Raw genomic sequence first — 15,491 nt, 5'->3', positions numbered from 1 at the left:
AGCAGATCTATTTTTTCCCATTAGATGAAACTGTTACTATTTCTATCATGTTATGGTTACCCAACTGAAGTGTACATTGCATCATTTCGGAGTCTGTGAAGTGCAATGTTGACAGTGATTTTACTGAAAGTTCCTCTAATCTAAGCATTTGTGACATTGGTCCCTTGATGTTATGTTAATCTTTTCATGTCGAAAGTTAAGATGAGAAGGGTTGTAACTCTTTCCTGTTTGTGAAGAGCAACCTGTTTGGCTCTTCATCTCACCCTGGTTCATGATTTCACACAGCAAATCATAGTTAACAATTAGAAGCATAATGGCGTTGCTCTGGTTTCTGTTGCTCATTAGGGAGCATTCATGGCTGGCGTTAAAGGGCTTAGAGAAACCCAGGGGAGCAGCTCTTGTTGAGTGTCCATCGTGCAGAATCAATGAAAAGCCATGATCACATCAAGTGCACCAGCTCACCGGCAAATCCCTCCAGCCAGTAAAGGATTGCTTGAATTCATCTGCCCAGTGGGAGGTGGAGTTGCGATTTCCATGACTCCCTGCTGACTCAATTTGCCCAGCAAAACGAGAAAGACCTTTTGAACACTACTCAAAAAGTTATTGTCCATTGTGTCCAGTTCAGTGATGTATTTTTCTTTTGGCTTTGTTATGCGATGATGAAACAGTCCGTAACAACTCAGGCACAGCTTAGGCAGTAGGACATGTGTCATTTGCATTCAAAAGTCATGAAAAGGCAGTCCATTGACCTTTCAGTGTTTAGCTGTCATTGAGATGTTTCTTGCTTTTTGAGTGGTAAAAATAAAATCCTGTCTCATGCAAAGAGATTTGACCTCTTCGCCTGTACTGATGACTTTAATCACTGGCCAATCAAAAAGGTCGGCTTCAATTATGGCAAGGCGAACGGCTCTGATGTTGCATCTGTCTAGAGTTATCATGTCTCCCCCAGAGAGCTCTCCTCAGTGCGTGAATGAAAGAAGTGGGCTGTGGAGAGAGAAGTGGACTTTACTGTCAATTGATTTCCGTTTTAGCTGGCCTGCAGCAGTTCATGCACCTGCACGTTTTAAAAATCGAATTGGCTTATTTTAAATATTGACTGGTATTAACATAATTGTTTTTGATATATCAGAAAACCAGGCATGCCTTAAATCAGTTATTGGATGACTAAACACAAAAATTTGTTTTGGGCATCTTCATCTGTTAACCAAGACTCAAAAACTGGGAATGAGAATTGCCAGTAAAGGTTTTGCAATGTTCAGTATTTAAATGATAAAGACACTAAAATGTAGATAGGTGTCTTATTCCAGTTGAATTAGTTTTATTGCATAATTGTGTTCAAATATTTGTGTTAATGTTTAACTCAGCATTTGTGAGTTATATGATTTATACACACCTGTAGTGTTGCTGTTATATTTAACAGTAAAACAGAGACATGGAGAGGGCGATTGGTGTAACTTTCCTTTACTGGCAAGTCATTTTAGCAGTAGTGATTAGAGTCACCCACTGACAGGATGATGGACAGCTCCAGTAACAGGGCTGTGGTTGTGTCTGATGTTCCTGTAGGAGGCCTGACATGCCCTCAGCTCCAGGGTACCCCAGTAGGTGATGTTTGGTACTGCAGTGCTTTCAGATGGGGGAATAAAACTACTGGAAAGCCTTTCTTGTTTCCAGTTACAGAGATTTGGCCTTGTGATGTCACACAGAAATTCACAACAGATCTTGCGAACACTTTATAGTACAGTATTGTGGACATAAAGAGTGTGATAGTTCACAGTATTTGAGGAGAGTCTTTTAGGGTTGTGTAAAGGCATTGAGGAATCAAGATGCATCAGTCTGAATGTAGTGATTTTTCTAATACTATGTTTGGAATATGTACTATGTACTATCTATCATAATTAGACTTAGTAAAGTATCCTGTCATTTATTGGCCAAAATAAAGTTCTTGTTTTCAAATCTAAAAATCCAAGAAAAGGATGGTGTATTGTTTTAATTATTTGAATAGTTTCAAATCATGGTCAAACCTGAGATTTCGTGATGCATAATTTGCTGTAATTGCATCAAATTGTTATGTCAGAAATTTACATCATTACTGACATCCTTGCTAGAATTTTGAAATATCACTTTGATTGTCAGAGTAAACCAGCTGTCCATAAAAAAGCAAAGTAAAATTTTGAGCACTGCAAATTGCTGTGAAATCAGGCATCTGCTCTGAGAATTTGAAGAATAATGTAAGCTGTCAGCTCTCACAAGGTCTGACACAATACCACAGAAACGAAGCATTGAGTGGACTAAAAACCCCCTCTTCTGCTTGTGGCAGCGAGAGACAGCCCTGCAGACTGCTTAATGAGTGCAGTGTGAACAAGGCTGCTCTGCCCAGTGAGGGCACTCCAAGTGTATGCCAGCACTGAAGAGTCCAGACAAGTTCAGATTGCCCTAAGGAATCTGCCAGGGCCCTGCGGACTGGTGGCTAAGAGGTCATGCTCTCTGTGCTGGAAAATAACACTATTAAACGCTAACACAGACTGTGAAAGGTCTCCTTGAAGAGTTCAGTGATTTTCGATTTTAATTTAATTTATACATGCTGCCTCATGGCTAAATACTACAAGAATATGGGATATCCACAGTTATGCAAATTATAGACTTACAGATTTGCTCTCACCAAACAACTATGGGCCCTTTGACTCACTTTGCAAGAGCCTTGAGCACGTCAGTAACTGGACTGGACTTTCAGCAGTTGAATAAAGATAAAAAAGATTATTTTACCCCGCGACCCAGAGGGAGAAGTGGCTTAGAAGTTGTGTGTGTGAGATTATTTTAGTTGGGAATAGCAATGAGAGGTACAGACAAGCGGTCTGTCTAGACTCAAGAGCCCTAAAATCTAAAGAATTAGCACATAATCTTTGTGCTAATGAACTCTGATCTCAGTTTTAGCAGTCATTTCATAGCAGTCACCAAATAAGCATTTTATCACCTTGCGAACATCAGTAACCTGTCATCAATAACCGGACCTGGAGGCACTCATCCACACCTTAATTTCTAGCAGGACTGATTACTGTAATGGTCTCCTGGACTCCCAAAAAATGACAAACACCTTCAGATGATTCAAAATGCAGCTTTCAGATTTCTCACTAGGACTAAAAGGAGGGAACATATCACACCCCGCCCCCCCTTAAATCCTTACGTTGGCTACCAGTAAGTTACAGAATAGAATTTGAGGTACTATTACTGGTCTGTAAATCGTTTATTGATTTAGGGCCATTGTATTTATCTGATATTCTGCAGAAATTTGAGATGAGCAGAAATCTTAGATCATTAGGAACCAGTCAGTTGGTCCTGTCAGAGGTAAAGACTAAACATGCGGAAGCAGCATTTGCTATTATGTTGCTCTTAAATGAAACCAGTTAACCGAGAGTAAAAGCCCCAGCACTAGACACTTTTAAATATAGGCTAAAAAGGTTCCTAATTGAGCAGGCTTTCACTGTTAACTCTACTGCACTTCTCTCCTGTAACAGCAAATATTTAATTTTGTGTCTAATTAAATTTTTAATTAGATTTTTAATAGTGTACGAGATGCCACCATGCTGTTTTTTTAAATTTAATTATTATTTTTTTTGACCAAAAACAGTGTCACACCTTTTCAGAATTAACTAATGCAATCTTTATGGGAAGTGCTGCAATTGGTACAGTGACATAAGGTTTATTATCTAGATGAAAAGGTATAGGAAACTGTTTTAAAAGCAATGCATTTGAGGTACTCGGACATATTATTACCTGTATATTATAATAATGGTCAAGACATAATGGTCAGTAGAATATTCAGTAATGTTTGGGATAAAACCACAAAGAAGTACATGAAAGAAAAACAAACAAAAATCAATCTGAAAATTTTAAATATAAAACTGTCGTTTTCCATTATATGTAGCTTGTTGAACTCCTACAGTATAACTTATACCGTAATTATTAACCAACAGCCTAGTATTGATTTTAACTGGCGTGGACATCTGGTAATTGGAATCCTTGACACAGATGAAGTAACTAAGGATTCACAAGCCAAAATTGATGGGTCCCTTACTTGCAGGTCAGCAGTGCTGCTATAGTGTCTGACTTTAATTGTTGTGCTGTATTTCCCCAGACACTGCATGCTTAGTGGAGCGTGCTTAAAAAAGGCTTACTGCATGCTGTAAATCTGTGAAAAATTGCAGAAGCATTTGTAAAACACAATTTATTAAAGTTGCCAACCCGTACAATGAATTACACCTCCAAGGAACTTCTTCCACAAGCATTAAGTGATTCTTTCTAAGGCACATTTCACTATAATATAATAGAGAATTGTAGAAGACTCAATCAGATAAAACACAACCATTGAACAAGACACAGTCAATACCTTCAGATTGATTCACCGTGTTGAATCAGTGATGAGATTTTTTCTGAGGTATTACACTTGTCAGGTAGAACCTTCTCATGCCTTGTTATATCTAGATACTTCTTTTTCTTAGATTGTTTTGATGGAGCTGATGGAGTAACAATGACTGTTAGGACCCCCTACCCCAGGTAAAAAGCATTGTAGTGCAGGTGGGGCAGTCACACTGGGGCCCATAGCAGGAGGAGTTACATAGCGACTGGACCTTCTAGCATCTTTATTTGACCGCTTACATTGGTACTTAAGCAATTTTACACTCGTGGGCAGTAACTTCATAATAGACAGTGCAGTACAAAACTAAGAGACCACCCATTCATTTATTTACATTTCAAAAAGGCCATAAAATACAAATTATTTGTTTTTCTACATCAAGAAAAAAGGAGGAAACATCTGTTTAGCAGAAAAATTACAGACGCCTCAAATCTATCAGCATTTCATTTGTGCACTCTTTACTTGGGTGAACCTTACTGCTACGTTCACTTCTTTATCCTTTCAGTCTTAAAACCACGAATCACAGCTGTGTCCTCCCAGCAAAACGGTTCCTGAAGGTGTCACTGACGTAATGTTCCCCTTCAAAGAGACATCAACATTTACACAAGCAACGACATTAGCATAATTGCCTCACAAATGTCTGTGCCATGTGTATCTAAAATGGCTGAATGAGATATTTTTGAGGAGATCAGATTTACGATAATCCAAGTGCATAATGAAAAATAAAGGGGAAACAACTGATTAAAAGATACAGAGAAAATGGGACTCAAAACAACCAGGCAAGAGCAGATAGACCAAAACTATTACCATCAGATGAACAGTGCTTAAAGCTTTCATCTTTGAGAAAGAGGAGGAAATGAAGCTATACTTCTGAATTGATAAAATCCACAGGTGTTTCTGTCTATGCCTTCACTGTGAGAAGTCTGAAAGGATATGTAGCTGTCAAAAAAGGTTGTTACTGAGAAAAGGAAAAAGACAAAAATGGGAATACCAGAACGTGACATCTGAGAAGACTGAACTTTGGAGGAGTAGAAAAGATTTCTTTGAAAAACTGAAGTCTCCTGCAAAGAATGGGAGCTGTAATGAAGGCAAAGAGTGGACACACTAAATGCTAAACAAAATGTTCTTTTCTGATAAAGCCACTGTTAACACAATGTCAGCGTAACACGTAAAACAAAGTAAACGTATCACTTTCCAGTCACCTATAGTAGGATCCTGCAACAGTTGGCCAATGCAAGTAGGAAGCCGCATCTAACTACACGCCAATAGTGTAATAAACTTAACCTAACGAGGACTGTTAACAACTTTAGAAAAGCTTAAATGACCTACTTGCTCTGAGTTTTGGCTGGGACCCATAGCAGCAGGAGAGCAATAACTTAGTAACTTACTAAGTGAGGGAGGAATGTCAATAGTGGACATATTGCTAACTCTGATTGGTACTTTAGCAGGTCTGATGTCCCCTACACCAAATTGAACAGATGAAAACAACAGTAAAAGTCTATTCTCAGAAATAAAATCTAAAATGAAATCACTTTTTTCCAGAGCTGGATTATGGGAAATGTAAGCCAATGAACTATAAATCTGTACTGCCTTCAAAAATTGGACAGATGGAGGTGTCTCAGCAGGCAACGTTTTATGCAAACAATTTGGACATAATGAAATGTCTTCCAGCCTCTGACTACTGCCTGAACTACGATTTGGACACAGTCTCTGTGCTACTAAAACCACTGAGTGAAAAATGCATGTTCTACCTCTAATGAGCAAACACATAAAGCTTTTTGGATGTCTTTCTGATTCATGTGCTGTGGGTGATATCTGAGTGAGTGGAAGTGGAAGACTTGGCAGTTGTGGGTCTGCATGTCCCTGAGAGGTGGCCTTGTGTGTGACAGCTTATCATGCAGCACTGAGCCTGGAACCGCTGTGCTGGCTGGGAAACGGAGCAGCGGGACTGGGAGGAGAATGAAACAAGGTAGCGGTCTGGTGCCCTGATAACAGGTGATTAGCACCAGGGGTACCGCCAGAGATCATCAGAGCAGTGGAAGGTGCCGGACAAGTGGAGCAAATCTGTGGAGCTAACAGTGCCCCACCTACAGTGCTGAGAGGGTTTTGCATGACATTAAAGATGAAAATGCAGCCTGCTAGTTTCTCCTCTCAGGAAGCCCAGAGGTGAAAAATGTGATTTTCCATTTCATGTGGTATGATTCACTATTGTCACTTTGAAGCAGAGGTGAGTAGAGCAACCTAAAACCATATTTATAGTCATTACTTTGAGGAAATAATGCCTCAAGTAGATGTAACAGGCAAAAAAAGCATTTTAAGTAGGAGTGAAAAAGTATCAGGTTAAATTATTAAAAGTACATGTCATTGAGTAAATGTAAACAGTTATATCTCTAAGGATAAGGCTGATAATTGAATTGAGCACAGTACATTGATTTGAATGAAATATCAATCAATTGTGCTGGAACTAAGATACTGTTTCCCTTATTTAGAAGTATCAGAATAAGTCTGCACTGGGTTTGATTGTATACTATTAGTAGTAACTATAAGGCCCTCCTCTAAGTTATGGAGATCCATGGCAGCCTTGCACATGCAATTAAAGACTTGTAAAATGTTCATATATATATATATATATATATATATATATATATATATATATACATTCTAATGTACCCTCGAAAAGTAAGTGGTACTAATAAACACTCAGAAGCAAAGATGGGCAGAGGTTCACCAATGCAAAAACTGTATAAAAATTGTGGAACAATTTCAGAAAAATGTTCAACATAAAATTGTGAAGACTTTGAATATCCCACCATCTACAGTGCATATCATCATCAAAAGATTTAGAGAATCTAGAGAAATCCCTGTACACAAGGGACAAGGCCTATGGTTATGGTTCTCTGCCCAGAATGGACAAAATGGACTGAGGCAAAATGGAAAACTGTTCTCTGGTAAGATTAATCAAAATGGGAAATTCTTTTTGGAAACCACGGGTGCTGTGTCCTGCAGACTCAGGAGGAAAGGACCATCCCGCTGTTATCAGCACACAGCCTGCATCTCTAATGGTATAGGGGTGCATTAGTGCCTATGGCATGGGCAGCGTACACATCTAGAAAGGCACCATCAGTGCTGAACAGTATATAAATGTTATAAAAGAATATATGATCCTATCCAGACAACATCTCTTCAGGGAAGGCCTTACATATTTCAACAAGACGATGCTAAACCACATACTGCATCCATCACAGCAACAACACATCATAAAACGAAAAGTCCAGCAAAGAAGAGCCAGGACTGTTGAGCAGCTAGAATCCTACATCAGACAAGAAAGGGACTACATTCCCCTCCCAAAACTCCAGCAATTGGTCTCCTCAATTCCCAGATGTTTAAAGACTGTTGTTAAAAGAAGAGGGGATGTTACACAGTGGTAGAGATGGCCCTGTCCCAACCTTTTTGCTGCCAACAAGTTCTGAATGAGTGAATGTTTTTCATATAGTAAAAGAAATAGTAAAATATTAAAATATTATTAAATATTTCAAATAGTAAAACGTCTCACTTTCAACATCTGATACATCTGATATGTGTTCTATGTTCTATTGTGAATAAAATGGGTCTATAAGATTTGCAAATCATTGCTTCTGTTTTTATTTACATTTATTTACAGTTTACATAGTGTGGAATTGGGACTGTAAATTGTAAATACATAAATGTTTGCAATGATGCAGAAAGACAAGAGTTGGCATCATTTTGGCTTAACTGTCATGTGCAACAACATGTGCAAATTTTATTCTCCAAGGTAGAGATAAATGTTCCTTAATTTAACCTTAAATGTACAGTTTAAGATCTTTGTTTGTGAACAAAAAAAAAAAACAGCACAAGCTAAATAACCATAAAACCCAGACACCCTACGTACTTGGTTCTGCAAGTGCTCTGACCATGACTTCTATATAAAACCATTTCATGCTTACGTGGTTCTGTGTATGGTGAAATACCGTAGTTCTTCCACTTGATAGAGAATGTGTAGTACATGGTTCTATATAAAATAGTTCCATATAGCACCAAAAAGGGTTCTTCTATTGTAACAAACTTGGCATAATCACAGTAGAGGAACCCATTTTCAAAAAGGTTCTATATAGAACCATATACAACACATTCACTATCAATGTAAAGAACCATTTCACCATGCAAAAACCATTTCAACACAAAATGGTCTTATGCAGGACTAATGATTCTACACATCGCCATTGCCTTTACTAAAGAACCTTTGAAGAACCATCTTTTTGAAGTGTGTAGGAGTTTTTCCTTACAAGTGTTGCTTTTTTATTGTAAAGTGCAGCATGTTCTGCAAATTTGAAATACTTTCCTTCACTGTCACTGTGTAAACCCATGCCATCCAAAATGTTCAGATGATCATCAAAGTAGGGCTATCCTACTGTGAGCGCTGAAAACGGAAAAGTCATCTAAAGTACTTGGAAACCACTGGGATGCATGTGTGACCTCTTGCTGAAGATTCTTGCATGTAATATTTCTCACTTGTAAAATGTGTGGATGGCTTGTGTGAAGATGACACCCTCCATCAAGGAGACTTTGACAGATGTGAATCAAGATTTAGTGTGTTTGTGTTTTTCCAGTGTAATCGCTGAGGAAAAACAGATGCAAGAATTACAATTTTCACACTCAGAAGTGGCAAATGTTAAAATCTACATAACTTAATGAGTATAGAAGTAATGATTAGAAACGCACTGAGACATGTTTTAATTTGGTCTCGTCATAAAATGATGTTTTCAGGCTCTTTTTATGGATGAGCAAAACAGTAGACTGTTTGTGCCGGTGTAAAATGTCACAGGAAAATGCTTGTATCTAATGCAAATTCCATTTATTAATCAGCAAACGATGTATTTGAAAGTAAATAGTGATTCAGTTAATTTAGAGAAAGAACTTGAACTTGATAGACTTTGAGTACAGGGCATGAGCATGTGCTGTGAATCTTACACTGGTTATTCCCTGCTGTATGGCACAGCAGTAGACAGTGCTCTGTTCACAGAGCAGTAGACAGGGCACTGAACATACACACAGGACATGAGGGGAAAACAGAGGAGCAATGGAGCCCGCTGTGCTTGAGTGAACCTGAAAATATTGAACGTGGGAGGGAAGCCACTAGAGGCGGGGGGGGCTCCGCTTCACATCTCTTCAGTGTCACATTTACTGGTATATCAGTCTACTTGGCTGGGAGACATTATGGTCTGAGGCTTTTGGTCAGTCTCCAGTGAAGTTGTCTGTAAGAGCAAGAAACAGAAATAACCAGGAGATTAAAGATTCTATTAAAACAAGCAGTGCATCTTAAGAATGATGCATTTTTACATCATAACATATTTACAATAATTCTATTCATGACTGTTTCGGTCATCCAAGCATGAGTTGTAAAGATTATGGGCCATGCTAAGATCTTTCTTTTGAAGGCCAGAAAGTGACAAAAGCTTTTATCATGCATGCCTGCTTACAGTCATGATTAAATAAAGCAACAATAGACCTATCATGACCCTTATTGAAGATTTTATTCACATATTTTGCAGGATATAATAAAATGACAAATTTACAGACGAAGATAAGTAAATAAAACAGCATTGTCAATAACATAATTCAATATGAATACATAATTCCGTTGTTATTCAGAGTGGATGTGACAGTTCATTGTGGAAATATTTCTTTACAGTGGTGGTGATAGGAACCTGGGACTGTGACATCTACAACACAAATATAGCCATTGTATTTGGTGTTCAAAATGATCAGTGCACCTGCATATGATTTTTTTATGTAATGTTGATAGTTTTCTTTGGGGACTATATTGTCTTATAATACCTTGCATGGACCTCCTTGCCAAGAATGTATTTTTTGTTTAATGTTTTAGGCCAAAATCTTATTTCACAACAATGTCTGAGGCATCAGAACATTGTCATAACCATTTCATGTAATAGGTTACTGTGGTGTAGCGTTTAGAGGTATGCTTCGGACGTCTAGTTCCTGTCACCACCACTGTGAGCAATTCTGACTAATAGGTTTCTCTAGAATGGAACGTTTCACATCAAACTACTCTGAATGACTCATTCAGCCAGCATGAATATCTTAAATTTACACAAGCAAGTTTATAATTCACACATGATAAGCTAACCATCTTACAGAGTAAAATAAACATAGCCTAAGCCAGTTATTGGTTGGGGATTTATTGTGGATTGTGTTTCTGGCAAGAGAGAGTTTGAGACTGTTTGCATATGTAGAAAAAACACCCATATTTGACATATTCGAAAATTATGTAATTCTGTCCATATTCCATGCCAGTTAGGGACTCATTGTGCACATTGTTAATTTAATCAATGTATTATTATTATTATTATTATTATTTCTTTTTCTAAATAATTTTCACGTTTTTTGCCGTGAGTAGACCAAGGGCACGTTGCAAAGCTGAAGTTTTAAGCTCAGTTAGTCTGCAATAGAATAACTTTTCAGATCAGGCTGTTGTGGAATAAGCAGATGTATTGTGTACTGGGATGCAGGAGGGAGTAAACAAGATCATCAAATGCATGAGAAACTCTGAGGTGATGCACAGTCTGTTCCTTATAACCTGGATAATCTGAATCTGATAGAAAGGCAATTTGAATTGTGAAGATGCAGCTGGGGTGCAGAGGAGTAGACATCAAAAACTAGCTGCACAACACTGAATGTCAGTGCCATTGCTTTAGAAAATGCACTTTCTTGGCATGCAATACAGGCAAAGCTTTGGTCTGAAGGTAAATATTTTAATGTGCTTTTCCACATGTTTTCCATGTGTTTGTAATGTTAAATATTGCATATGGTGTTTCGACGGTTGCAAGGTTGAGAGCATATCTCGTCACAAATGATTGCTTAACCGCCTGCTTCAGTATTATGAATGTAAATTATGCAAAGGACACATAGGATAAAACAATAAGCTTTAATAAAGTGTTATGTAATATAGCATGGAGACGTACCATTAGCCATTAAACTTGGCCATATTATAGGGGACAAATACTTTAATGACAAGTAAGTTACCTGCACAGTTACCATACATTCCATGATCTCCAAGGGTGAGATCTAATGAAGCATTAGATGTCATTGTATCTTATATAATTTGTAACTTGAACTTATTAAGTATTGATTGATAAGTTATTGTGGCTGCGCCAAAACTGGCAGTTGTTCAATTTGCATGGGAGCACCTATTTAGTTTTGACGTGGCAAAGAGATTTTGCCAAAATCATGCATAATAGTGACCAGTTAACCCCTGTGGGTCATTTATTAGCCTCAAGTTTGGGCAGTTTGTAAAACTGCTAAGCACACAGAAAAAACAAACTGAAAAATGACAGGGTCAAATTGCTGACCCTGGATAATTGGCTGGAGGACCTTATGGACCTTATAACATCAAGGACTTAACCAAATTGTGCAGTGACTTCTAAAAGCATTTAGTGTAAATTCAGGGAATTATTTGTCAGTGCTGTGTGGTGCATGTAGCTGACACCAAACTGTGAGACTACGATGAACAAAGGAAATCATGTAATACACGTTCACTCAATTGGGGGACCACAAAGAATGGGGCAGTCATGAAGAATTTGCAAGCACATAATAAACATTGTAACAAACGTGTATAAAGTGGATTTATTTGTCTAAAGATGTAGGTAAAGTATTGTGATTACTATGTGGTTCACCAAAACGCACATATTTTGTACTTTATCCTCAGTTTCATGCTTTCTTGCTTAAAAACATATCAAGGGGTTGCAAGGGGTCGCCTGTAAAGCTCTTCCCTTATTTAGAAACGTAGTAATCATGCTGTTGAATGTGCCATGTCTTTGACGCTGTTTTGAGAAGGCAACACGGCGAAAGCCCTGAAGCCCTAATGAAGGACCTAAAGTATGTAACAACACGAACTTACCAGTCCATGTATCGCCACTGTCAGACACAGCCGTAAATGGAAGGCGGTGCTTAAACAGAGCACAGCGTGTTCGGACCATTGCAGAGCTGGCAATCAGGACAAATCAACCGTCTCTTTCTTTAGACGCTCTCTTTAACTACTATTTTCCATCTTTTTATCAAAACACATTTACCCAAGACAACGCGAGGGAGCAGCATCTCCACGCAGCAGTTCTCCTGCAGGACTGCGGCGGTTGTTGTCCATGGTCCTGAACTGCGTCTCCAGGACGCTGTTAATCTTTCATTTCTGACTGTTTTTAGCGTCGTTATTCTGAATCAGGAGCTCTGTCGCCTACACACAATACACAATACCTCATGACTCATGGTATTGGGTAAATAAGAACTTTCTCCAAGATTTTCAACTCATTCATGTTTGCAGAGGCGGAACTTTAGAACTGCTGTTTCACAAAATCAATACTAAACAAACTGCTAGCCAAGCAAGAGACGTGGCAATTTGATGCAATGAATAAACAGAGTGAGCAAAAAACCCTGATTCGTTTCATCACAATGTTGTAATATTTTAATCTTTACATCCATGTCATGGCCAGTTGCTTATTTTTAGCATATAAAATATACAATGTATGTACACACACACACATACACACACACACACACACACACACACACACACACACACACACACACACACACACACACACACACACACACACACATCTTCTAAGCCGCTTCTCATTCTGGTCATCGGACGGAAGGCAGGATACACCCTCGACAAGTCGCCAGTCCATCGCAGGGCCACACACACACACACACACACACACACACACACACACACACACACACACACACACACACACATATATATATATATATATATATATATATATATATATAGTGCATAATGTGAGTCTGCCTGAATCTCCATACAGGTATTGTCAACACATACCATTATTGATGGATTGATAGTGAAACTAATGGCACTAGAGAACCTGCAAGACGGTTTATTATGTCATTTCTTCTTCTTCTTTGTCCATATCGGGCATAAAGATAAACCTGCTTGTTTGTACAGTAAGGCTCACCTCCATTTAACTCTTCATAACAGCTACTGAGCAAACAGCACCTGGCAAACAGCGCATTTGACCTTGATGTGGATTGTGAAATTTTCACGGCTGCTTTTGTTTGCAATACGTACCACTGGCATATTAAATCCAGGTGTTCGGAATGGTTTAAAGCCAGATGTGTGCAGGCAAGGCCGAAAGAAAGAAAGACGTAGGCTGTGTTCCTCATCTGTAGGACCAATAATTCAGCACTGAGTGATTTATTTCTTGTCGGCATTCTCCAGTTTGCTCAGCAGTAACATAACAGCAATTTTACTGACGTTTTTATGAATGCAAAAGAACGACAATGCAACACTGACACGATATCGCAACCACGTTTTGTAGGCTACGTTACGAGGACACTCAACATCACCCGAGTTGCGGATCACGCAGCACTTTTTTGTCTTGCACCATTTAGACGCTGCTTTAATCCTGTGTTTCCTCCTGCTTTCAGGACGTGCAACACCTAAAGCTCACGAGTTTTTGGAAAGCCTTTTTAAAGTCGTCGTTTGCCATCGTGTATATGATGGGGTTGATGAGTGAGTTGAGGTAGCCGAGCCATGTGAAAAAGTCAAAGAGCTCTGGGTGCAAGGGGCAGGACGGGCACAGGGGCCCCAAGAGCGTGTAAATGAAAAAGGGCAGCCAGCAGACGATGTAGGCCCCTAAAATGATGCCCAGAGTTTTGGTCGCTTTTCTCTCGCGCGCGGCGGAGATCCGCTTCTTCTCCAGCAGGGAGTCGGTCACGGTGATCTGCACGTGGCAGTCGGGGTCCGAGGCGCACTGCAGAGGAGCCGTGGAGGACGCGGAGCCCGGGGAGCTGGGCGCGAGGCGCGCCGCCGTCAGCCTTTTGCCCGTCTTCTTGGGCGACTGCTTGAGGATGCGCCTCCGCGCCTCCACGTAGATCCTGCCGTAGAGCGCGACGAGCAGCAGCGTGGGCAGGTAGAAGGCGCCGAACGTGGAGTAGATGGTGTAGAAGACGTGGTCCGAGTTCACGGCGCAGCTGGTCACCTCGCCTGCCTTCACCTGGCGCCAAAAGAACGGGGGCACCGAGATGGACACGGCGATGACCCATGCCGTGGCTACCATGCCGGCCGCGCGCGTGACCGTGCGCCGCTTGGCGTAGCCCACCGCGTCTGTGATGGCCCAGTAGCGGTCCAGCGCGATGACGCACAGGTGCAGGATGGACGCGGTGCAACAGGTGATGTCCGACGACAGCCACACGTCGCACGCCACCTGTCCCAGCGACCACGTGTGGCTCACCGTGTAGAGCGCGCTGATGGGCATCACTAGCACGGATACGAGCAGGTCGGTGACCGCGAGCGAGGCGATCAAGAAGTTAGCCGGCGTGTGGAGCTTCCTCGAGCGCGAGATGGTGGCGATGACGAACGCGTTGGACAGTGCCGTGGCGAGCGTGATGAGGGCGAGCACGGAGGCTAAAGTGACCTGGAACACGAGGCTCAGCTCCTTTTCGTCCGCTTTGCTCGAGTGCGTGACGTTGGTGCCGTTCGTTGAGGCGTTCATCGCTGCCTGGACATGACTTGCTTGAGTTGGTTTGAAGTGACCGATGCGCTCCATGGCACGCGTCAAGGGGTCACCGCGGTTTTTTTGTCCTCATTTCAGCACGCTGTGGTTTCCTCTGGGGTGCCAAAGTGTTTTCTTCGCTTCATGATTCGCCCTAGCTCCCAAAAAAGTCAGAAACGTCCCAGGCGGCTCTTCTCCAAAATAGCTCTGCGTGTTTCAGAGGCGCTGACATTGTTCACTTCCATCCTGCTCTCGCCTGACGCGCCGGTGAAGGAGAAAAGAGGAGGGGGTGGGGTGAGGAGGGGGTGGGGTGGGGTGGGGGTGGGGGTGGTTTAGAGAAGGTCTTGGAGTTCGTAAACGCTGAGGTCTGTAAAGTAGGGTGACGGAAGAAATGAAAAGTTGTGTGAAAACAGTAGTCCAGACCCATTCCCAGCGTTCTCTCTGATCCACTTTCTAAGTGTCGCTTGTACTCCAGCCACTGGAGTAACAGCAAGTTTTATTGGTTTCACTGCTGCTTTACCTGCTGTTTT

At 40.7% G+C, this 15,491-nt stretch overlaps 1 protein-coding gene across 1 annotated transcript; it reads right to left on the bottom strand.

Annotated features, from left to right (window-relative positions):
* Positions 1–13,187: 13,187 nt before the first annotated feature.
* htr1b (5-hydroxytryptamine (serotonin) receptor 1B) lies at positions 13,188–15,206 on the bottom strand. The gene has a single exon (XM_017694354.2). The coding sequence runs from the start codon at positions 15,013–15,015 to the stop codon at positions 13,891–13,893; it is 1,125 nt and encodes a 374-aa protein (XP_017549843.1). The 5' UTR covers positions 15,016–15,206; the 3' UTR covers positions 13,188–13,890.
* Between the last annotated feature and the right edge of the window lie 285 nt (positions 15,207–15,491).

This window comes from Pygocentrus nattereri, chromosome 10 (assembly GCF_015220715.1).
Source record: "Pygocentrus nattereri isolate fPygNat1 chromosome 10, fPygNat1.pri, whole genome shotgun sequence".
In the NCBI taxonomy this organism is placed as follows: domain Eukaryota; kingdom Metazoa; phylum Chordata; class Actinopteri; order Characiformes; family Serrasalmidae; genus Pygocentrus; species Pygocentrus nattereri.
This window is presented reverse-complemented; position numbering and strand designations above follow the sequence as displayed.